Source organism: Phaenicophaeus curvirostris, chromosome 1 (assembly GCF_032191515.1).
Source record: "Phaenicophaeus curvirostris isolate KB17595 chromosome 1, BPBGC_Pcur_1.0, whole genome shotgun sequence".
NCBI classification, from domain to species: domain Eukaryota; kingdom Metazoa; phylum Chordata; class Aves; order Cuculiformes; family Cuculidae; genus Phaenicophaeus; species Phaenicophaeus curvirostris.
The window spans coordinates 102,096,189-102,121,356 of NC_091392.1; the positions used below are offsets into that span (position 1 = coordinate 102,096,189).

The 25,168-nt window shown below is 39.2% G+C and overlaps 1 protein-coding gene across 5 annotated transcripts in view; it reads left to right on the top strand.

The window, feature by feature from the left end:
• The window catches only part of GBE1 (1,4-alpha-glucan branching enzyme 1), a 161,830-nt gene that overhangs the window by 39,803 nt on the left and 96,859 nt on the right, over positions 1-25,168 (top strand). For 4 of the 5 annotated variants that reach the window (XR_011338572.1, XM_069870127.1, XM_069870113.1 and 1 more), the window contains exons 4-7: positions 18,461-18,586; positions 19,964-20,099; positions 22,561-22,651; positions 24,048-24,257. Coding sequence is in view for 4 of the 5 variants with exons in the window: in XM_069870127.1 (XP_069726228.1) it covers positions 18,461-18,586; positions 19,964-20,099; positions 22,561-22,651; positions 24,048-24,257 (563 nt within the window). In the remaining variant the exon portion in view is untranslated. The remainder of the gene's footprint in view (positions 1-18,460; positions 18,587-19,963; positions 20,100-22,560; positions 22,652-24,047; positions 24,258-25,168) is intronic. The other variant, XM_069870145.1, reaches the window with a different exon arrangement.

Genomic DNA, 25,168 nt, shown 5'->3' on the forward strand with positions numbered 1-25,168 from the left:
GAACCACTGAGTAAAATACATCGAGTGTAATTACTGTCACTGAGGAAGTGGATGGTGTTGCAGCTGACCTAACTATTCAGGAAGTCCTGTGGCATTGTATCAGACTTGCTCCAAGTTCTGGTCTTGTGCTTCAAGCAATCTGGAGTCAAAATGTGGAAGTTTTTAGTGAGAATATGAAAACCCAGGAAACTTTTAAACAATGGAATGGCAGACAGATTGTTAGGATGCTAGGGGAAGTGTAACATAAGGTGTAGATAGGTTATGTACAGTCAGACAAGTTTGACAAAGGGAGCCCTAAGTATCCCTAGCAGAGGTATGAGACTTCATTTCAGTGGTAAGCTTGTATTCACTCTTTTTTTTATATGTACAAACATAAACACTTGCAATGTTTCTTGTTTTCACCTGAGTTAGGTATGTGTGGAATATGCTTGCTCATAGTCTGTTAAGTTCTATGTCATTTAAATTTCATGTCTTAAATGGTGTGTAGGATGGAAAAAAAAATCACCAGATTTACAAAGTTGAGCAATGAAAGAAACGTGCTTTGCAGCATCATGGAATGTAACCTATATGCAGGAAAAACCAGACAATGGCACTCCTAGCATTTTGAACTTTAGGGAACAGGACTTGAGTCATCTCACATTTCTAGACAGTAGTGGTGCTGAGTGTGACCCATGACACCTCAGGCTGTTGTATACCTCTCTGGGTATACTTCTCTTCTTAGGTTTACTGGCAACTCTTTGGGAGGTAAATGGTCTTTGACTGCCTGTTTAGATTTGGTAAACAATGTGCAACTACTCGGGGACTCATAGGAGAGGTTGTAGCAGTGATGAAGCACTATAATGCAGTGGATTGTTGCCTTTCAGAGCCTTTTTTACAGACTGATCTCAGCACTTCAGAACCATAGAATTGTAGAATCACCAGACTGGAAAGGACCTCCTCCAGTCCAACCATTCCTGTCTACCACTAAACCATGTCTCTGAGCACCTCATCTTCCTGTCTTTTAAAACCTCCAGAGATCGTGACTTAACCACCTCCCTGGGCAGCCTGTTCCAGTGCCTGATGGCCCTTTTGTGTGATTTTTTTTTTCTGATATCCAGTCTGAGCCTCCCCTGGCAAAGCTTGAGGCCATTCCCCCTTGTCCTGTCCCCCGTCACTTGGGAGAAGAGGCCAGCACCCTCTTCTCTACAACCTCCTTTCAGGTAGTTGTAGAGAGCAATAAGGTCTCCCCTCAGCCTCCTCTTCCAAGGCTAAACAACTCCGTTCCCTCAGCCACTCCTTGTAAGACTTGTTCTCCAGCCCCTTCACCAGCTTCATTGCTCTTCTCAGGACTCACTCCAGAGCCTCAACATCCTTCTTGTGGTGAGAGGCCCAGAACAGAACACAGTGTTCGAGTTGTGGTCTCGCCAGTACTGAGTACAGGGGCAGAACAACCTCCCTGGACCTGCTTGCCACACTGTTTCTGATACAAGCCAAGATGCCATTGGCCTTCTTGGCCACCTGGGCACACTGCTGGCTCATGTTCAGTCAGCTGTCAACCAACCCCCCCAGGTCCCTCTCCTCCAGGCAGCTTTCTAGCCAGACTTCTCCTAGTCTGTAGCACTGCATAGGGTTGTTGTGCCCCAAGTGCAGGACCCGGCATTTGGGCTCGTTAAACCTTATGCCATTGGACTTTGCCCAGCGGTCCAGCCTGTCCAGATCCCTTTGCAGAGCCTCCCTACCCTCCAGCAGATCAACACTTCCACTCAGCTTAGTGTCGTCCGCAAACTTGCTAAGGGTGCACTTGATGCCTTCATCCAGGTCATTGATAGAGACATTGAACAGGACTGGACCCAGCACGGAGCCATAGGGGATACCACCTGTGACCAGAATGTTCTTGTTCTGTTATTTTAGCATACTTAGTTCTCCTGTTACTTGAAGATTGTACATTCTGATAGAAGCTTTTACTGTTTAAAAGTACTTTCCTTTTAGTTTATTCATACAGATGAGTAGTAATTTCAGTTGATATTGAATGTGTGTTAAAGCAAAATGTCAGGTTTTTTTTGAGGAAGAGGGAGAGATTTAGAAGAAGGGGTCTTGAAATGGGATTTGAAGTTAGAGTCTGTATTAAGTATATATAAATGTGGCTGTGGTTTCCAAGTGAATTGCTTTTGTTTTGAAGATAGGGCTGCTAATTAGGTAAAGCTTCTGACATTCTTTTCAGTGTGAATTACTGGTATGTTCTCCCTAATTTTTAGGTGTATTTGTCTATCATATTAAGAGAAGATTATAAGTCAAGTGGGAAATGAAGATAGAGTTCTGTCCTCTAAAAGGCGTTTCACTGTCAGTTTGAAACAACTGTGAATGGGAGCATCAAAAAGCAAGCATACCATGTCACAACCACCCAACCACAAGGTGCATTATGCAGCAGTTGTCCTTTATACAAATGCTTTATAGTTGAGGATAAGTATTACTTAATGCTTGGGTGCCCCTATTACATACTTCAGCTTCTTTTCTACTTGATGTGGCTTGAAACAACTCTAATAAGTTAAACTTATTTTGTATAATGTGCTTTATTATGGTTGCTTTTCAAACCATGCTCTCCTACCTCAAACCTAAGTTACGTGATACATGTGTGAATGCTTTTTTATTATGCATACACATTTTTATAGTCTTTAAGCTACATCATTTATTCTAGTAACTCTATTCTGCTTAAGTCATTGGGGGAGAAAAGTGTTTCTTTAACTGTATATTTTAGAGATTTTAGTTTTCTTTCGACTTTGATTTTGAAAATAGTTTTCAAAATCTGGAATCTAGACCAGAATAAAAGTTTGAATGCTGTCCACAGCATAGATACATGTATTGTTTTCCTTTTTTAAGAATACTTGTTGTTCCTCAGTATTTAATAAAGCCACCTTTGTGTAGCCAGCAGTTGTAAAGCCTGTTGTTTTTCTTGTAGCATAGTTTGTGATGATTAAGTCAAGTATTGCCTTTACACTCATGCCTGTTGAAATCTGTTGGTAATGTCTCCACATGTTATTTCTTTCATTTTAACAACTCTCATACGGTTTCCTAGATTTTAAGTTTGATTTTCCTAAATTATTTCTATGTCTTATCTGGGTAGATATTTTTGTAGTACTAGGCTACTGTCTCCATATTGTGATGTTTTTTAATATTCAAATAGATAATACAGTATTTTCTTTATTTTTGTTTGTATTTACCAATCTCTCTTAGTATTCCAAGAGAGGTGTGGAAAGATGAAAAAGAACAAAAGCTTTTGTTTTTGATCTGATCTAGTAAACCAACTAAACATGCTTTTAGGTTCTTTTCTGCAATTGAAATGCTTGATACACAAATGGAGCGATATCTCCCTCTTTCGGAAAATCAAGACATGACTTCACGTCTTAGCTTTGAAGATAGGCTTTTGTTTCTGTCATATCTTGGCTTTTTTTTTTGTTCTTTGTTTATTTTTTAAATTAATTTTCTTTCCCTGAGAGAGAAGGGAAGGGGAGAGAAGAGGGAGCTGTGAATAAAAATTTAATCTCTCTAACAAGTTTAGAGTCTAATAGTTGATGTGATGATATGTTTACAGAAAAAATATCTGCACAGCAAATAGACGCTCCTCCTACTGGCTTATGAACTGCAGAGATTTCTTTACAGAGTTTTGTTAAAGATGTAAACTACCTGAGAAAGATTACTGTGTCTGATAGCTAAGGAGTAGTTGTAGTTTGAGGTAAATCAGGGTCAGTTGCGTGACTGAGTTACTGTATGTAACTTCATTTCTCTGAAAACTAACTGCATGATTTTGAGAGGGCATTCTTCTCTGAAGTGCTAACACAGGGCATTGGCATGCAAAAAGGGCAATGCTGACACTTAATCAAGGCCCTGGCAGAAAAGGAGCTGCACCTGTGATGAGGGGCGAATATGGCAGGTGACCCTAAACTGACCAACAGAGTTTTCCATCCCCTGTGTGTCATACTCTGTATAAACTTGAGAGACCACAAGGGTCTCGCTCTCTTATGCAATGGCCTTTATCCGATGATGACCTCGTTTGTCTGGCTGCTCATGATCCTGGATTTGTGTTCCTGAGTCCAGCTCCCTCCTAGCCACAGACCCACGAGGTGCTAAGGGGCATGGTTTAGTGTTTGATAGGAATGGTTGGACTTGATGATCTCTTCCAACCTGGTTATTCTATGATTCATTTCTGCTCTGCAGCATTTGTGTAAACTTAGTCATTGACGGATGGGGCGTGATCTCATATGTTTTTTTATGTTTTATTACTTACTAATTATTTTCGTTACTATTATTATTATTTCGTAAAAGCTCTAGTTCTAGTTTCCAATCCGTAAGTTATTTTTTTCCTCTTATTTCCCTCTCCTTCTTTTCAGTGGGGTGTGTGCAGGGGAGGGGATTTTGGAGGCTCAACTGCATGGCTTTAGCTGTTGAGTTTGGCTGGGTGGGGCTAAACTGTGACAGGAGTATTTTTTCATTCTTTGATTTAAATACTTGCCCCCTTAGCAGATTTCTTTACTAGAAGATTACTTGGAAGAGAAAATGAACAAAATGGACAGCTTTGTCTTGACTGACTTTGCACAGTAATCATAAGTTAAGTTAATGAGGGGGAAAAAAGCTGGAGAAGGAGAGACTAGGAGTAATGTGACTAGAGTTTTTATTTCCAATGTCATTTATCTCCTATTTACAAAGGAGAACAGCCTGGCAGAAGAGACATGCTGTCCATATTTTCTGAAACTTCTTTTCAACATTTATACTCAATTCACTTCTTAGGAATTCAGTTCAGTGACTGCAAGCACCTTGATGGATATACTTGATTTCATGCTTATTTGAAGCAGTAGGAATAGAGTATCATAAAGTTTTTCATTAGGAGGTGAGTTCACAGAATCACAGAACAACCAGGTTGGAAGAGACCCACCGGATCATCGAGTCCAACCGTTCCCATCAAACACTAAACCATATCCCTCAGCACCTCATCCACCCGTGCCTTAAACACCTCCAGGGAAGGTGACTCAACCACCTCCCTGGGCAGCCTGTTCCAGTGCCCAATGACCCTTTGTGTAAAGAATTTTTTCCTAACGTCTAGCCTAAACCTCCCCTGGTGGAGCTTGAGGCCATTCCCTCTTGTCCTGTCCCCTGTCACTTGGGAGAAGAGGCCAGCACCCTCCTCTCTACAACGTCCTTTCAGGTAGTTGTAGAGAGCAATGAGGTCTCCCCTCAGCCTCCTCTTCTCCAGGCTAAACAACCCCAGCTCTCTCAGCCGCTCCTCATAAGGCCTGTTCTCCAGCCCTTTCACCAGCTTTGTTGCTCTTCTCTGGCCTCACTCCAGAGCCTCAACATCCTTCTTGTGGTGAGGGGCCCAGAACTGAACACAGTATTCGAGGAGCGGTCTCACCCGTGCCGAGTACAGAGGGAGAATAACCTCCCTGGACCTGCTGGTCACACCGTTTCTGATACAAGCCAAGATGCCATTGGCCTTCTTGGCCACCTGGGCACACTGCTGGCTCATATTCAGTCGGCTGTCAACCAACCCCCCCAGGTCCCTCTCCTCCAGGCAGCTTTCTAGCCAGACTTCTCCTAGTCTGTAGCACTGCATAGGGTTGTTGTGCCCCAAGTGCAGGACCCGGCATTTGGCCTTGTTAAACCTCATGCCATTGGACTTTGCCCAGCGGTCCAGCCTGTCCAGATCCCTTTGCAGAGCTTCTCTACCCTCCAGCAGATCAACACTTCCACCCAGCTTAGTGTCGTCCGCAAACTTGCTCAGGGTGCACTCGATGCCTTCATCCAGGTCATTGATGAAGACATTGAACAGGGCTGGACCCAGCACTGAGCCCTGGGGAACCCCACTTGTCACTGGCCTCCAGCTGGATTTCACACCATTTCCCACCACTCTCTGGGCCCGGCCATCCAACCAGTTTTCCACCCAGGAGAGTGTGCGCCTGTCCAGCCCAGAGGCTGACAGTTTCTCAAGCAGAATGCTGTGAGAAACTGTGTCAAAGGCTTTGCTGAAGTCCAGGAAGACCACATCCACAGCCTTTCCCTCATCCAGCAGCCGAGTCACTTTGTCATAGAAGGCGATCAGGTTAGTCTGGCAAGACCTGCCTTTTGTGAACCCATGTTGACTGGGCCTGATCACCCGGTTCTCTTGCATGTGCTTCATGATAGCACTCAAGATCACCTGTTCCATGACTTTCCCTGGCACTGAGGTCAGACTGACAGGCCTGTAGTTTCCTGGATCCTCCCTGCGGCCCTTTTTGTAGATGGGCACAACATCAGCCAGCCTCCAGTCCAGTGGGACTTCCCCAGTCTTCCAGGACTGTTGGAAGATGATGGAAAGGGGTTTGGCCAGCACATCTGCCAGCTCCTTCAGTACCCTAGGGTGAATCCCGTCCGGCCCCATAGACTTGTGGCTGTCCAGTCGGGCTAGCAAGGCTCCTCTTGGATCCTCTTGGACCACCTCCTCTTGGATCATGGGAGCCTCATTTTGCTCCTCTAGCTCCTGGGTTTGTACACAGACGGAACGACCCTCCTTACGACTAAAGACTGAGGCAAAGAAGGCATTAAGTACCTCAGCCTTTTCCTCATCCCCTGTTACTGTTGTTCCTTCTGTGTCCAATAGGGACTGTATGGTCTCCCTAGTCCTCCTTTTATTATTTATATATTTGTAGAAAGATTTTCTGTTATCTTTCACTGACTTGGCCAATCCAATTTCTAGCTGAGCCTTAGCCCTTCTGATGTTTTCCCTACACAATCTCACTTTCCTCCTGTAGCCCACCCAAGAGGCCTGTCCCTTCTTCCAGAGGCCATAAACATTTCTCTTCTTGATATCACTCAAGATCTCTCTATTCAACCAAGCTGGCTTTCTCCCCTGCCGGCTTTTTTTCCGGACCACGGGGATGGCTTTCTCCTGAGCTGCTAGGACCACCCTTTTGAAGAGCTCCCAGCCCTCCTGGGCTCCCTTGCCCTTGAGTACTGTCTCCCATGAGACTTCACCAACCAGCCTGCTGAAGAGATCGAAGTCTGCCCTCTGGAAATTTAATGCTACCGTCTTGCTAACCACCCTCTTCACTTCACCTAGAACAGAAAATTTTATCATCTCATGGTCGCTTAGTCCTAGGCGTCCACCTACCGCCACATCCCCTACAAGGCCTTCTCTGTTCACCAACAGCAGGTCCAGGAGGGCACCCTCCCTTGTTGGTTCATTCACCAGCTGTGCGAGGAAGTTGTCTCCCACGCACTCCAGGAACCTCCTAGACTGCTTCCTTTCTGCTGTGTTGTACACCCAGCAGATATCAGGAAGATTGAAGTCTCCCACAAGAACAAGAGGCATTGATCTAGAGATTAACCCCAGCTGTTTATAGAAGAGCTCATCAGCTGCTTCTCCTTGGCTGGGTGGTCTGTAACAGACTCCCATCACAAAATCTACCTTCTGGTGGGCTCCTCTGATTTTGACCCCCAGGCACTCAACCTCCTGATGGCCACAATCCATCTCAATGGAGTCCAAGTCCTCCCTTACAAAGAGGGCTACCCCGCCTTCTCTCCTACCCTTCCTGTCCCGCCTGAAAAGCTTATACCCCACCATAGCCGTACTCCACTTATATGAGTCGTCCCACCACGTTTCCGTGATGGCAACGACATCATAGGCCCCTTGCCCTACGACAGCTTCCAGCTCTTCCTTCTTATTTCCCATGCTGTGTGCATTGGTGTAAATGCACTTCAGCTGAGCTGCCGAGCCTTCAGCCCTCCTAGAGGGAACAGGGTTCGTTCCCGACTGCCTGGTAACTGGAGTAGTTGACACCAGAGTGCCTGCATCTCTCTTAGAGTTCTGGGAAGATCTTGCATTTTCCATGCTTATTCCCCAACCAGTCTGAGCAGCAGGCCTATTTGGGAAGGTAGTATTTGCAAGGGGAAGTTTGAGTGTTGAGCAACTTCTGATACCTTTTTCTCCTTGCTGCCTCACTTCAGCTTTGTTCAGCAGGGCTGTGCAGTAGCAAGAAGATTAAGGCACTAGTGAAGAAGCAGTGTTCATTTCTTCATTCCTTGCCTTCAATTTCTAAGGCTGTTTAAAGAAGAAAATATTTTATCTGGTCTCTAAAATCGGTCAGGTTGAATGGGACAATTTCAGAGTAAAGCTCTTAATAGTGCTGTTCTATCCCAAATTTTTGTCAAGCTTTTATATTTTTATCTAAACTCTTCTTCAAAGCAAACTGTGTCAGGCAAGGAACACAATTCCAGTCCTGGGTTCTGCAGCAGATTGCAGTATCTTACTGAAAGTGTTCTGCTGTGGTCCCATGTATTAAAAACCAAACATACAAAAACATGGCCTCTATATTCTAGTGCTTCTCTCACAAATCGGTGCGACCTGTGGAAAGACAGTGGTGGTAGTTGCCTTGTGGTTTCCTCTGTGTGTGTGGGGAAGGCATGGATGGTGATGTTATTTTATTTACTTTTGTAAATGGTCTCAATTTGAGTCATCCTCTGGCAGAAGATTGTCAGAACCACGTATTCTATCCTGGGTGCTAAACTGGATATTCAATACACTTTGTAGAAGAAAAGTATAAAGCTAAGCTGTGTAGGGAAAGATATTTTCAGCTGATAGTAAAACTTTGCTTCTATTTCTGTAGTAACTTGAGGGGGTTGAGAAAAGGGATGAGCAATTTAAGAAGAAAGAAAAGAAATATGATCTTATAGCGGGATTGTATCAGTGACTTGAATGAAAGAACTGTCTTTGAAACCGAACTGCATTTGTGAAATAAAATCTAAGACTAAGTTTTCTTAGAGCAGGCATATGTTGCAAGTATAAATATTTGGAGAGATTAACTTTAGTTCAGAATCTTTTTGTATTCTTGTAACTTTATATTCTTTTAGCCTATTTCTGCAAAAGTAAAAAAGAAAACTTTTTTGTTGATACTATACATTATACTAAAAAACATCTTAGTATACAAGCAATTGTTTTCCTTCTCCATGTAATCTTCGACCTGCTAAGGAAAGGGAAATACCTTGATGCTCAATTTCCAAAAAATTTCATGTAGTGGAAAAAAAATTTGGTTGTGTTATTGCAGCATCTAACATAAAATTCCTAGAGTCTAAGACTTAATCTTGTCATGCTTTTGGGTTTTGGGTTGAACTTACTTTCATATTGGGATGACATGATGTTTGCATTTGTGTTATTGTGGCTTTTACACTTCAATAATCTGGTCTCAGAAATGAATAAATATGACTCTAATAAAATGCTAAAAATTGTAAAACATTGAAATAATAACTTATTGCCCTTATATAAATAACAAGTCACTGACACTTCCCTAATAATCTTGTCCACTCTCTCATCATGGTAGCTGTTGTTGATTTGATAACCAATATAATTTTGTCATTGTATTAAAACCTGCATACACCAACAGTCATTCCCAGTGGCTTCAAGCTAATAAAGTAATGAAATAATAATACAATATTACAGAGAAGTTTATTTGCTTGCATATATTCATCAATTACCTGGTTATCACCTCCTCATTTTCCTCTCCACAACTTGAGTTTAAATGATAAACCGCTATATAAGGAATTTCCTCAGCAGCAAAAATGTCAGTCTTAGTTCTGTATTTAAAAAAAAAAAAAGTCCAGAAGATGCTAGTTTTAAATGAAAATAAATATCTGAAAACTAAGAAATTATCGAGATAGGATGCCTTATTTTTATTTCCAGTTTTACCCTGTATCATCATCAGTGGAAACAGAGGCAGATGACTTAAGAGAATACCTCATAATTGAATACATTGCTCACATATGATATTAAAATGTACTTTAGATGCAGGAGCTTAATACTAAAGGAATGCTCGGTAGAGAAATTTTCTGGTCTTGTATATAGCTGTCATTTGAGTTATTCTTCACACCATTCTGAAGATCTGTGTACACTGGAAGGTGGGGTAGCCACATAAAGGTGATATGAAGAGAAGGTGAAGGTAGGCAAACACTAAAAGAAAGGTGTTATTTGTATACATATGAATCTTAAAAATAGTGTTTTGTGGCCTGTTACTGCATATTATCTGTCATAATGTCACAATCATATGGAGCTTTTAATTTACACATGATTTATTTAAATTTGTGGATAAACTTTTAAAGTTCTCAGACTTTTTACTGTTGTAGGTAATTTAAGGAAAAATACGTGGCTTCTGTTCTTAAAAACAACAAATTTCACTGAATTACGGTAGGTTGTAAGTTCCTTAGTGCAAGTGACAAGTTTTCTTTTAAATGCTCTGAAACATCCTGAAGGCATTGGTAGATCGTTCTGTAGGTGATATGGAAGATCCATGCTATTTTGGAAAGGCAGAATAGCAGAGTACCCAAGAGTTCAAAAATTTTAATGTGTCTGAAAACTGAGGCCACTGAATCTCACTTGTCCTTCACTGAAAGCTCCATTAAATTAAATGAAACTAATTTCAGCTTCTGGATTGCTCCAATTTATTATTGCTTTTTTTTTTTTTTTTTTTTTGCATGGTGCTAGATGGCCCTCAGAGCAATGATTTGTCCTTAACTGCTACAAGCTGTTTTTCAGAGCTTTAAATATTATCAAAACAGACCTGTGAACGCTACTTTGTTTTATCCTGTAGCTTACTCCCCACTTCATAAATTCCCTATAGTCTAGTGGGACAGACATGGAACATTACTGCTTGGATACTAATGCTCTTGTGAAGTTTAGCTCCTGGTTTCGTATTCCACCAATCTGGCATTTTAAAAATTGGAACGTACCTTTACACACTATTTTTATATACCTTCAAAGTCAACCATTTTTGGCTATACATTTGCTCTTACAGCCATATGCTTCAGTTTTCTGATGATTTTTATTTAGATCCTAAAGTTCTTAATTCAAAACTAATCACTTCAGCATCATTGATGCCTTAAATGTCAGGTTACTAGGACATCTTTTCACTACCTTGGGTGTACTCGTCTATGAAATCCACTGTACTAATTACAGTAGTCTTGGATGCTAAACTTAGTGTGCTGAGCATGTCAGGTTGAAAATGCACCCAACATCCCTATTATAGAATATTCAAAGAGGACACACATTTTTAACCTTTACATACGGGAGATGAGCAGCTTAGGTTAAGCTTTTCACTTTGTTTTGCAGCTGTGCTTATATGAATTGTATATCTATGCTGTGTCCTTTTTTAGAGTAAATTGACTTTTTAATGTGAATTTTTTGAAGGACATTTTCATTCTTTCTGACGCTTGGTTATTTATGTGGAGGCATTTATTTACATGTATTTAATACTGATATTTCACTTTGAGGTTGACATGAGTCTAATTTCCAAGGTCATCAAGGCTTTTGAGTTTTTACATGTTTTGTGAATGTATTTACCACTGAAGGAAAGGGGAAAAAACCTAAAGCTATTCAGGTGATCTGTATCTAATGTAAGCAAATTCTGTATGACAAGCTTTGAATTTTCCAGAATCTTATTTTGGATGTTTCCAATGGGTAAGCAAGGAATAAAATAACTTCTTAGTACAGAGTCCTGTAAGACTTCACTCTCTCCTCTAAAAAAAGTACTATGTTGCCCACACATTATGCCGTTTGATAGTAAAATACTACTGCTTTGTTTCAAACAAAGAAATGTTTAGATGGTTCTCTTCATTTGTTCTTTGGGTTTTTTTTGTTTGTTTGTTTGTTTTTTCTTCAGTCTTTCTGAATTTGAGCAGTGCAAATGTAACTCTGGATATGTTGGTTTCTTAACTCTAGTTTTGGCTATTGCTTAATAGTTTGTTTTAAACACAAACTGTGGAATATTTATTACTTTCGTCTAGGAAATGGGGATTCTTTTTCATTTGTCCTCTTGTTGGAGTGTTTTCTGTAGTGACTAGCATTGCTTCTCCCTGATAATTTTAACATAGCTCACGTTGGGAAGCGATTAAAAAGTGACTTAATTCGCAAATTGAAGAAAGCCAAGGGTAAGCCATAATACAGGTGCGTAACAACAATGTGAAAATATACTAATGATAAAGGGCTGTTTGGTACATACCATGTGTATGTATACAGAGTCTTTAGAGGAGATAGTGGAGTTAATTATTAAATATAAACTCAGCTGTAAAATGATGATTGACTAAATAGTAGCTAGCTTAAGTTATGCATTATAGCTTCTAAAAATTAATTTGAAATGAGTGAAAAAAAAGTATAGTATCTGCTAAATACTCATAGGTAGTTAGTAAAAAATGCTGTGTGATGGCTATTCAGTACTCTTTATGCGTATATAACCTGCAGCTGCAGGTACAGAGCATACTTGACAACTGCTTTTAGTGTCTGAACACTGCAGTGACCGGACCACAAGTAGTGGTGTAGGGTGAGTGGAGTGAATTATTTATCTGTCAGTTTTAAATCTGTGCTTGAAATTATTACTCCTTTTGTAGGCTTTATTTGTAATTGTTTCAATTACGTATTACAATTCCCATATTGTTCCAATATGGGAATGGAAGCTGTTGGACTGTTCACTGCTATTTTTCAGGCTTGAGCTAAAGTGATACTTGTTTTCGGATACTAGTCAACTTTTGTAGTTTGTTTTGCTCATGCTTCAGATAAACATGGTGATATGAGAATTCTATCTCAAGAAACTTCTTACAAAATATTATCTGAAGTCTTCCTGCTTGTAATTACTAACATAAGGAGAGAAGAGTAAGTTGACTGAGTATAGAGGTTGGTAATTGGGGAAAAGAAAGATTCGGTAAATGGCATTCGTATAAAACTAAGAAAAGTGTTAAGCAAGCATAGGAAATGAGAACTGAAATTGTTAGGGATTACTTGATAGAGGCCTAAGGAAACTATGTTGATTATGCTCATATAAACCAGAGCAAAATGGGATTCAACTTTACCAGCTTTATTGCTGTAATAATTTATTTTCTGGGTTAGCTGTGACCCTCTTGACTATGTTTTGTCTGTGCACAGCTCATGCAACACGTGGGAAAAAATGAGCTTTCTACTATTATGGTAAGGTTTGACCAGATAAACCATGGCTGGATATATATATATATGGAAAATACTACTTGTTTTAAGAAGACCTATACTGTGAAAAAAGTAAACAATTATTCAGAAATTTTATTTGTCAAAATAAGTGTTCTTGCAACTTGAGACATATTCTGGCATTTGCTTTGTTAAAATGTATGACTTCTATTGTTGGACAAATATGACCTTTTCTTTACAACAGCGGTTTCTTATATTGTCATAATAAAACTGAAAGTTAAGTTGTTATGAAATAAAAATGAAAATGAAAAGCTATTTAAATTGTGAGCCTTAAAGCAGAGCAGATTCTTAAGTCTGTGAAGTGTGTAAAACCAACCCTTGAAGGAAGTGGTAGGTCAGCACCACTTGTTTATGGCCCTACATTGTGGCTGTTACAGTGTATGAAAAATACATGTATTCCTCTGCTTCTTGGGAGTTCTATTTGTAGCTATTAGAACTGTGGCTGTGAATGTTGGTAGGAAGAGTTCCTATAAAATTCTCTCAGTTCCTAGAAACTCTTAGCACTAAAATTGATCTGATAAATGCTTTGAAGAAAAGCAAAACTATTACTTAAAATTAATTCTGAAAAACTAGTAAAGCAAGTGCATTGATGCCTCTGAAATGAATCATAGAATCATAGAATAACCAGGTTGGAAGAGACCCACCGGATCATCGAGTCCAACCATTCCTATCAAACACTAAACCATGCCCCTTAGCACCTCGTCCACCCGTGCCTTAAACACCTCCAGGGAAGGCGAATCAACCACCTCCCTGGGCAGCCTGTTCCAGTGCCCAATCACCCTTTCTGTGAAGAATTTTTTCCTAATGTCCAGCCTAAACCTCCCTTGGCAGAGATGGAGGCCATTCCCTCTTGTCCTGTCCCCTGTCACTTGGAAGAAGAGGCCAGCACCCTCTTCTCTACAACCTCCTTTCAGGTAGTTATAGAGAGCAATGAGGTCTCCCCTCAGCCTCCTCTTCTCCAGGCTAAACAACCCCAGCTCTCTCAGCCGCTCCTCATAAGGCCTGTTCTCCAGCCCCTTCACCAGCTTTGTTGCTCTTCTCTGGCCTCACTCCAGAGCCTCAACATCCTTCTTGTGGTGAGGGGCCCAGAACTGAACACAGTATTCGAGGAGCGGTCTCACCCGTGCCGAGTACAGAGGGAGAATAACCTCCCTGGACCTGCTGGTCATGCCGTTTCTGATACAAGCCAAGATGCCATTGGCCTTCTTGGCCACCTGGGCACACTGCTGGCTCATATTCAGTCGGCTGTCAACCAACCCCCCCAGGTCCCTCTCCTCCAGGCAGCTTTCTAGCCAGACTTCTCCTAGTCTGTAGCACTGCATAGGGTTGTTGTGCCCCAAGTGCAGGACCCGGCATTTGGGCTCGTTAAACCTTATGCCATTGGACTCTGCCCAGCGGTCCAGCCTGTCCAGATCCCTTTGCAGAGCCTCCCTACCCTCCAGCAGATCAACACTTCCACTCAGCTTAGTGTCGTCCGCAAACTTGCTCAGGGTGCACTCAATGCCTTCATCCAGGTCATTGATGGAGACATTGAACAGGGCTGGACCCAGCACCGAGCCCTGGGGAACCCCACTTGTCACTGGCCTCCAGCTGGATTTCACACCATTTCCCACCACTCTCTGGGCCCGGCCATCCAACCAGTTTTCCACCCAGGAGAGTGTGCGCCTGTCCAGGCCAGAGGCTGACAGTTTCTTAAGCAGAATGCTGTGAGAAACTGTGTCAAAGGCTTTGCTGAAGTCCAGGAAGACCACATCCACAGCCTTTCCCTCATCCAGCAGCCGAGTCACTTTGTCATAGAAGGTGATCAGGTTAGTTTGGCAAGACCTGCCTTTTGTGAACCCATGTGGAATGGGCCTGATCACCCGGTTCTCTTGCATGTGCTTCATGATAGCACTCAAGATCACCTACTCCATGACTTTCCCTGGCACTGAGGTCAGACTGATGATAGCATGATGAGGAAAATATGGTCACTGCAAAAGTTCTTATGATTTCAGAAGAATGTAATGCAGAGCTATGGTTAAAGCACGTGTAGCGTAACTGTTGGAAGTGTGGTTTAAAAAGTGAAATAATTACTCATTTAATTATGACTCTAATCTCTCTTTTTAAGTGGTTTTCTTATTGCTTAATGGATTATATCTAAGATTATGCATGACTAGTTTTCTTAAATAAACTTTTTCTTTTCTACCCTCAAGTATCATATTTGCATTAAACCAGTACTATATATAATTAATGTTCTGGATTTAGATTAATTACCACGTATTTTTTAAAATAAAATGTGCCCACTCCTCATAAGCCTCTATAGTATAAATTACACCAGAATACTGGTGAAAAAGGAATACTAACTTGAGTAGCTAGGGTATGGTTTTTATAAGCTGTAAGTGTCTTATTTCTGTGATGGCTAAATTGGGAGAAATTCATAAAACAAGCAATAACATCATCAGAAGTGTGATATCAGAGGAGATTATTTTTAGTATTTTAAGAGTAACAGGCAATGCTGTAAGCCAGAAGGATCTTCACAGTGTTGATATAATTTTCAGAAATACCCTTTTTGCCTAGTTTGACAGAAGAAATTTTCCATGCAACTGTACAGTATTTTCAATGACTATTTAGCTTTTTCTGATAAGGTGGTTAGTATTAATTGATCCTTACAAAACCTGTTTGGAGTTGTCAGAGTTATAATAACACACACTGAGAAACACAGCAATCACATTTCCTTGCTTTACTATCTTCCACTAACCTATGTTATGACCTACCCCAACAGATGTGCTTGGCAGGGATTGGGGGGTAGGTTTCTTACGTGTGTGCAGCAATCTAGAGTGAAAGACAAATTACTCCAAGGGTATACTGAAAATTCCAATGTGTACTTTGAACACAGTCAAAGTAACAAACAGTTTAAAAGAGTCTGAATACAACCTATTTCCACTAAGAGTGCTAAGGAAAAAAATGATGAGGTAGAATAAGGAGAGAATAAGGCAGAGAGAGAAAGAAGAGGAGCAGCAGGAAACAGAGGAAATAACAAAAATAATCACCACACCAATAAAATCCTGTGCAGGTCTCTTCACAAAACATGCTCTGTGGGGCAGAAGGCATATGCATGTGTGCTTCTTGGCACATATTATTTATAGAGGATATCTGTCCTCTGTTAGCATAGGAGGAGTGGTCTTCCTGAATCTGTGCCATTTCTCTGCATGGAAAATTCTTGAATTGGACATGCACAGGTGTTCATTCAAGAAAGTTATTGAACTGGGCCTGGAGGTTCCAGGGGTCGCTGGCAGGTTGATGGAATAACAGCCATGTGAACCCTTTGGGCATCCATGTGCAGTTAGGGACACCCCTGCCTCTTTAGTGTGTGCACATCCCTCGGCCACAGCAGCCCAGGACAGCTCAGTGAACACTGGGAACTCAACTGGGTGGGTGATGTGCTTGCTCCCCCACTTCCCCATCTCTCCCACTGCCAAACTGCATAAAGCCTCTTGCACCAAGACAATGTTTAAGACATACTGACAAAAGCTGATCTTTATGACCTACTGTATATATGTATTTTCATCCTACTTTCTCCTGTGGTTGCGTTACAGATAATTATCAAAATAATGAAAGACACTTTCCACAAGTAAAATGGCAATTCTCTGATAATTGTTCTCTTAGACTACTTGTGAGGGACTGAAAGCAAACAAAAGTCACTTTTCTAAATGAAGGGGGAAAACAAAAAGATGCTTAATCCCCCACTTGCATTTGAGGCGTCTCATGATGTTCATAGCTCTCCTTGGAAGAAAAAGAAAAACAAAGCCCCTCAAAACCAACAGCCAAACCAGAAAATCAACCATCAACTTCTAAAAAAAAGTAAAATTTCGGGGCTTCACTTGCTTGTACATTTCTGGGTCTTAAATTTGCAGAACTTCTGTGTTGCGGTTTTAATGGCAGCCCAACTACTAAGCAAAACCAGAGTGCTGCTGATGCTCCTGCACTGAGGAAGGGGGGGAGGGGGTGGGGACGGGTGGAGTGGAGTGAAACAGATGGAATAGGGTTCTTTCTGCATCTCAAGAAGAAAGGCCTAGCCACAACTGGCTTTGTAGGATAACTGCTTTAAATAGACTAAGAGGAGGAATACTGATAGTAAGCAAGTCACTCTCAAATGCTGAGCAACCTGCACTAGTGTCATATGAAAAGCGTGTCCTGGTAGATTTTCCCATGGAATGCTGTGTGGAGCAGTTTCTGTCCATAGAGAGAAGCTCTCAGTTTTGTTCATTCAAGCTAGTATATAATTTCCTTACAAGAAATCAACTCTACTCCTAAAGCATGAAACATTCTTTCTGCACTTTCAGACAAAGGCAAGGCCGTGGGGGTAGCTTAGTTGCGGGTACCAAGGGGGAGCTGCCTGCAAGTCCCTCTGCTATGCTGAGATGGCTTATGATGTTCTGCAGTCAAGGGGAAGGTGCAGCATAGCAGAAGGATCTGTTGTCCCTGAACATGCAATCCTCTTCCACTTAGCAACACTACCTCCCATGTCTTTATTCTCATACCCTTTCCCAAGGGTATTTTATAAGTTACAGATTACATTTGTTACTCAATAGAGCAGAGATAGCATGTTAAAGATCACAAACTTCTCAAATACAATGTCTTATGCAAGGTCCTGGTACAATGTTGTCCTAGTTGTTATTTCAGTTTTGCTTTTATTATGTAAAATTATAATACTCAAAAGAGCTCCTGGGTTTGTTATGTTTGGTCACTCTTTCTGGTCAAATGAACTTTTGGGAGCTTTTTTAAAGGAATTGAAAGGAATGATCCTATTTGGTCTCTCATTGTAAAACAGAGGAAATCAAATACGGAAAGTAAACAGATCTTATTTCATCTTATCATTAGAATGATGGAGGCACACAGAGAAACTAAAAGACAGCAGAAGAAACCTAGCAGTTAAAATTTTACTCCTCCCTTCTTGATCTGAAAGCTCTCCTGTGGTTCTTGTGTTGATCTGTAGTTCTGATGTATGTGGTATCATTCAGGACTCAGAGCACAGAAAAGAAGAGGAAATTGAGACATTAAAATTGGCTTACTAGGTTGTTTGCCAAGTAAACAAATCATAGTTCTCATCGTGATGGCATTGTACTGCATGTCTATTTAAATTTATGAGAACATGGGGAAATAGCAATGACAAGGGAAATTGGGGAACCTAATGGTAATCCATTTGGGAAGGCTCTTTCTCCCATTACTTATATGAAGCTTTATATACCTTCACTTTTCAGCTCCTGCTCATGAGCATCACTCCTGTTTCTGACATGCCTGGTTTACTATCCCTTTGCAAATCATCTGGGTGAACCTGGTTGTTCTTCCTTGTCTTGACTTGCTTCTTTAAATTAAAGAATGTGTTCTTTAAATTAGATTTCTGTGTAGCATACTATTTCATTCTCTATTATGGTTTACATAGGAGGTGTTATGAATTATATGTGACTGTATACCTATGTTGCGGTTATTTTATAGGTGGTGATTCGTGCTCAAAATGGTGAACTCCTCTATCGTATTTCACCTTGGGCAAGATATGTAGTCCGTGATGAAGACAAAGTGAATTATGATTGGGTACACTGGAATCCACCACAGTCGTATATTGTAAGGCTTACATATTATTTTCAAAAGATGTATAAAATAGTGTATTGAGTTAGCTTTGTATCCCTGCTTGGAAGGAAAAAAAAAAAGATTTTTTTTCCACAAAAAGACAGTAGCAAACTAGTTAAAATAGCTTCCTGATAGGTGAAGGGGTTTTATTCGTGGCTTTGACAGAAACAAGTGACTTTAGTAATGAATGTTTTTGGGCTAATTTTTCAGTCTCCTAGACAGCATATTAAAAAAATAATCTTTTGTAAAAAAATACACCACACCAACATTGCAGTACAGTACAACATTACTACACTAATTTTATAATTTAGATGTATAGTTCATATGAATGTAGTGACCTACCCAGTATCTATAATGCCACCTAGATCCTCTACAAGAGGAGGAATGGGGAGGTAATTGAAAATGCAGTGATCTGTATGACCTGGAGTGAAAAAGAGGTAAGAACATTTAGGGTGCGTATAAGGCCTTACTGAGTTCAGTCAGGAAAAAAAAATAATAAAAAAATTGAGTACTTTGATGAATAGGAGAGCTGCCTTGTGGAAGTGAAGTACAAGGGGGAACAAACCTCAACCAGAACTTCTTGTTCTTCACATTGTCCCTTTAAGTTCTTTTCACTGTTTATATACGCTCATGGTTTTACTTATTTTGTTCTAATTTTTTAAAATTTTATTTAAATATTAAATAACAAATAAAATATATAATTTGTAATTTTTTTTTTTAATTGAGAGAGGGAGGAAAAGAAAAAACTTTGTCGGATAAACAGGTTTGAACTGGTAGTTTTCCTAAGTTTCTGCAGACAAGACTTCTGTTTGAAAAAATAAAATCCTAATGAAGTGTAAGCTCTTCAAATATTTTCATCATTGCACTCAGCTACAGATTTGGGGTATATTTTAATCCTAAGCAGTTGAAATATAGATGATTTTGTGCTGTGGAACTGTTCTTTAGGACGGAAACATTTATAGATATTAGCTTGGGGAAGGCAGAGCAATTTCAAATATCTGCGAAACACAGATACGCTTAAAAAATAAAACTCTATTTTTCTGTTGTCTTTTATTTTCAGGCAAGCTTTGTAGTAGTTCAGAAAAACTTTATAGTGCAATAGCTGCTATAAGTTGTACACTTCATTGTAATTTAAAAAGGGTAAAAAAACCCACACTGAATTATGGATGTCCAGTTTCTTGTTCATGAAGAATGTTAATTTGAAATAGACATTTGCTTTAACAGTTTAGCATGCTTAACTGCTTCTGAAATTTTTGTGTTGTTATGGGAAAACAAACCAAACCATATATTATTTTTTATCTTGTGCAAATTATGTGAGGTGACAACAATTCTAAGCTGTTGTTTAACAACTGTTTTTTTTCCCTCTTGTAGCATAAGCATCCTTCCCCCAAGAAGTTAAAAAGCTTAAGAATCTATGAATCTCATGTGGGGATTGCTTCCCCAGAAGGGAAAGTAGCTTCTTATAAAAACTTCACATACAATGTGCTGCCTAGAATAAAGGATCTTGGTAAGTAATAACAGAGATGCTTGCAGAGATAAAATTGTAATGTACCTTTGCTCTTATTAGAAATGATAATTATTAAGTGTCTACAGTTTTTTGAGTTTTCAGATGGAACATACTAATAAAATAGATTCTTAGGGTAGCAAAAGCTATAAACAAGTGAGAACTATGGACGAAAAGAAACAAAGACTGAGATAGAATATGTGAATCAAATTCCATTCCGCAGTTTACATAAAATGTGATTGCAAAAACCTACATAAATGTTGCAGGGCAATTTGCTTTTGGAATGATTTACTTTCCACTTGAAAAAGGACCTGTTTTTTTGAGATTGTTGTTAGAAAATACTGTGTTCTTAATTGGTTCTACTAATTGTACATCTTGATTTTAAGTAAAAACAAAGGTATGTCTGGAGAGAAAGGATTGTCCTTTCTATTTGCCAGAATAAGTGTTCTAATTTTTCTCTTGTGAAAAGTTGCTATGAAGTATCAAAACATGGAAACTTTGAAAGTGAGAAATCCTGTTTTAGAAAAGAACTGTTGGAGGCAATGTGTGAAACAGCTGGGATGATTATCTTGGGAAGCATAGCAAACCTGTTCACCTCAGTTTCTATTTGATAAATAATTTTTTCCTGTGATGTCTTTGCAATTTTTCTATAATGGATATTAGAACTTGGTGACCTTTATTGCCCTGTGATGAAAGACATTTTATTACGCTCAACAATAATTGTCATCCATAGCTGGTACCTCTGTGGATGGTGGCTGTGTCTGTGTTTTGTTTGTGGTTGTTTTTTTTTTTTGTAATTTATCAGAGTGCCTGAAGAAGCCATAACTTTTTCTTGTAGGTTTTCTTGTTGAGTCAGTGTTTCAAAGAACTGGTATTTGCCTTTCAATAAATTTGAGCTTGCAGGTGTGATGAGGGAGTTTGCACATCTGGAGGCCCTCAAAAAAAAGTAAAGCTGGATTCCACATTACGTATCACAGAATCACTAGGTTGGAAAAGACCCACAGGATCATTGAGTCCAACCATTCCTATCAAAAACTTTGGTAGCATACTAGCTTCTATGACTCTTTCTCTGCTGCCAAAGAATTTCAGTCATTCCCAGAGGTTAACAAGCTAAACAGAATTATGAAAGCTCTCTGCTTTACCTACAGGTTCTTTGGAGGGGAGGAGAAATGTCATGAAAAGGCTGATAAACCACAAAACAAAAGCATTATCAGATTTACGTGGGGTGTATTGAAATGATAGATACTGCTTGTTCTTATTTACACTCTAAACGCTGTGGGAATTAAGAGTTTTTCTAAAATATATTTTTAAGGGTATTAGTTTTGGTTTTGGAATGTCTTTCTTGTTAGGAAGAGCCTTAAGACTATAGTGTTTAAGAATGCTAAGACATTAGTAGTTTGTAGAAATATGCACATGACAAATAGTAAAAATAAATAGCTAGGAAATCAAATGAGATTAATTTGATGCTGTTTATTTATAAAAATGTGTAAATAAGTGCAATGAACCTGAATTATGAAACAACGCATCTGACAAATTGCAGTGCTCATGCCAGCTATCTTCTAATAATAACTCTTTTATAGCTGCAACATCTAAAAACAAAAACAAGAAAAGAAACAACCAGTGTGTTGTCTAAACTAAATAAAGACATGAAGATTTTGGTTAAACTAAGAGAAGTGGTAGTGATGGGAATCGCAACACACTGTAGGTTAAACCTGAAGTTAACTTTTTGCTGATAGGTCCTCACTTGCTTTTTGTCTGGGGCACTTATTCACTAATATTAGAGACAGCTTTAGTTAATATGTGTGGCAAGTACTCTGGCTTCCACCCTAAGCATGTTGTTTTCCTTTTAGATTTCCCTCCCTTTACATAGCACCAAGCTGTCTTAGGTGATACAAAAGACAGCCATGCGTCTCCTACCCCTCCTGTACTGCCTCGGTTCTTCGGTAAACTCAGAACAAAACCACATTGCTTCTGTGTTTTCTCTTTCTTGAAAGACTCATGTAGAAGGGGAATGTAATAATTGAAGTCAGGATAAAGTATTTTGAAGTGGCAAAAAAAGATACCATAGGGCATAAGGTATAGTATGTGTAGCCAGTGATTTCCCCCATGCCCCCAGACTGCGAGTGTCAAAAGAGAATCAGAAGGTTTGGACACACAGATTGACATTGTTAATATTCCAAAGTTAAAATAAGATTACATTTGTGTATCACTTACGCATTCTAAATCTGCTTGTCAATATACCTAGTTACATGTGGATCACTGTTCCATTTTTAACAGAAGATCATTTAAGTATAAACTATTAGGTGTAATTGTTCCTTGAGACAGAATTGGTATTTCATTGCTAATTGTTAGTTAGGAGCAGCTAAGACACGAGACAAGACTGGAATGGATATGTTACCAGTGTTGTATTCTCTTTTAACTGTCATTAAGGCAGATGTTTTTTGTTTTTTTGTTTTTTTCATAGGATATAACTGTGTGCAACTGATGGCTATTATGGAACATGCATACTATGCCAGTTTTGGTTATCAGGTCACAAGCTTCTTTGCAGCTTCAAGGTAGGTATAAGTACTTCTGCGTCTCTGTTCTGTTACCTTGCTCTCCACCAATTGAAATCAGCATGCCAGTATATGTGTGTTTACAAGCAACTGTTTAATGGAAAAAGAAAGTAATAGTTTAGGTATTTGCTCAGGCTTCCTTTTAAATCTGAAATCAATTCGGCATAGTGATCTAAAGTGTTCTATGAAACACTTTGTACAGGATCTAAACAAGAAGGTTATAAGTATCTTCAGCTGTCATAACGTATTCTAGCTAATCCTGTTTCAGTAGTCTTTATGCATGCATTTTGTATTGTGAAATCCTTGGCAGTAACAAACATGATGTGTAAATTGCTTTTTTATGATAAACAGAACTGCTTACTGTTTGTTCATAGTAAACTTGGTTAAAATCATGGCTCTGTGTATTCTGGGGGAATGTTTTCCTGTACTTGCAACATACAAGTTATATTTGTGGCCTAGAGTGAAAATAGATGGTGAATTTATTCAGATAGTTGTTAAAAATATTATTATAAACCTGTGTTGTGATTTTTATTTTTTTTCACCTTGAAGAAGTTCAAATGGCAGCCAGACTAAACTTAGATAGAAAGTTTTAACTGACTTAGTTGAAAGAAATGCATGTCAGACAACGGAGACAAAACTCTATTTAAAACAACGTAGAAAATAATATAATACCTAAAGAAAATAACTAAGCAAGACAGCAGCAAATGGTGTGTTTTGAGGACTTTCATGAATGTACATCTACTTTTGTAGTCATTATGGATTATTTTATTCCAGCAATATTATGTAAATGTTCTTGACTCTGAAATGAAAGTAAGGTGGTGTTCAATATTTTAAGTTGCAAGAGAGTAGATTTAGATAGGGTATTAGGAAGAATTTACTGTGGGTGTGGTGAGACACTGGAACACGTTGCCCAGGGAAGCTGTGGGTGCCCCATCCCTGGAGGTGTTCAGGGCCAGGCTGGATGAGATGTTGAGCAACTTCATCTAATGGAAGGTGTGTCTGCCCATGGCAGAGGGGTTGGAACAAGATGATCTTTAAGGTTCCTTCCAGCCCAAACCATTCTATGACTCTATGATTAAACAGAAGCTTTAAAGTGTATCAATTATCTTTTTATATTGAATTTGATGTTTTAACAGATTAAAAGGGGAGAATAAAACTTTGAAACTATTTCTGCAAAACATTGCATGCAAGCACGATGTAAGTTTTATAACAAAAACCTTTTAATTGTCAGTTTGTAATCAATAGCTTAAAGGGGCTTGAAAAATAACTTGTATACAACTGGAAACTAGGTGGTGAGGAACTGCTGATTTAGATGTAGTTTTAGAATAATGTTCGGTATTATCAGCCTAAGTTCAAGTTGTACCACTCATAACACATTGCATTTTCATACTGATAGCCGTTATGGAACTCCAGATGACCTGAAAGAAATGATTGACGTTGCTCACTCAATGGGAATTACTGTTCTGCTGGATGTTGTGCACAGCCATGCATCAAAAAACTCTGAAGATGGTCTCAATAAATTTGATGGTACAGATTCTTGTTTCTTCCATTCCGGTCATAAAGGAAATCATCAGCTCTGGGACAGCAGGCTCTTTGACTATGCAAAGTAAGTATAAAATGTCACTTAAGGTGTGTTAGTGGTAATTATTTTTTATTTGTTCAAATAAAACTTTTATCCAAACTATAGAAGTCATTTGGTTTATTCAAGAGTTTAATTTACTTTGCTAATTCCTTAAAATCTAAGACTAAATAGGTGTACTTAGGCTTTCTTATTCTTTTGTCATTTATGGCTGCATATATACATATTATATACATATTACATATGTATTGTATGTAGTGCATATTATATTATGTGGTTATATGTTACTTTTATTTTAAAATAGATTCAAATGTTTTTAATATATAGATACCTATTTAAAATATTATTTAGGAATATATATATAAAATTAAGTATTGTAGCTGTTATAAAATGGCATTTATTTCTGCTTTCACATTGTATATAATTTTCAAGTGTATATTTATATAATATATTTAAATATCTGGATAAAGTAAAGAGCGTGAAAAGCTCAAGAAAACTTGCAGGCTTTGGAAGTTATTGTCAAACAGTCAGATTGTTGAAATGTAGCAAAGATTTTGCCCCAAGACAACTAACTCCAATCCAAAGAGCTTCCAGAGGTCAATCAACTGTTAATACACAGCAGGGGTCACTTTCAGTAAGCAGTTTTAGAGACTGAATTTGGGCAGATGTGATTAACTAGTATAAATAGTGTGTGTCAAATCATATGTTTAATACCAGATGATAATTAGCACTTAATATTTCTTGTGTTGTATTCTTTGAGGTGTTGTGTGCAGCGGAATTTCTCTCCGATGCTCAGTATTCCAGTGGTTTTCTTCTTGTGCTCATTGGCTGTGCTATTGAGGCTGACAGTTTCATAGCTTGGGGGGGTACTGTTTAAGAAGGTTACTGTTGCAGAAGTAATGTTGCATGGCATAGATCAGCTGTTTAATGGAAACTCT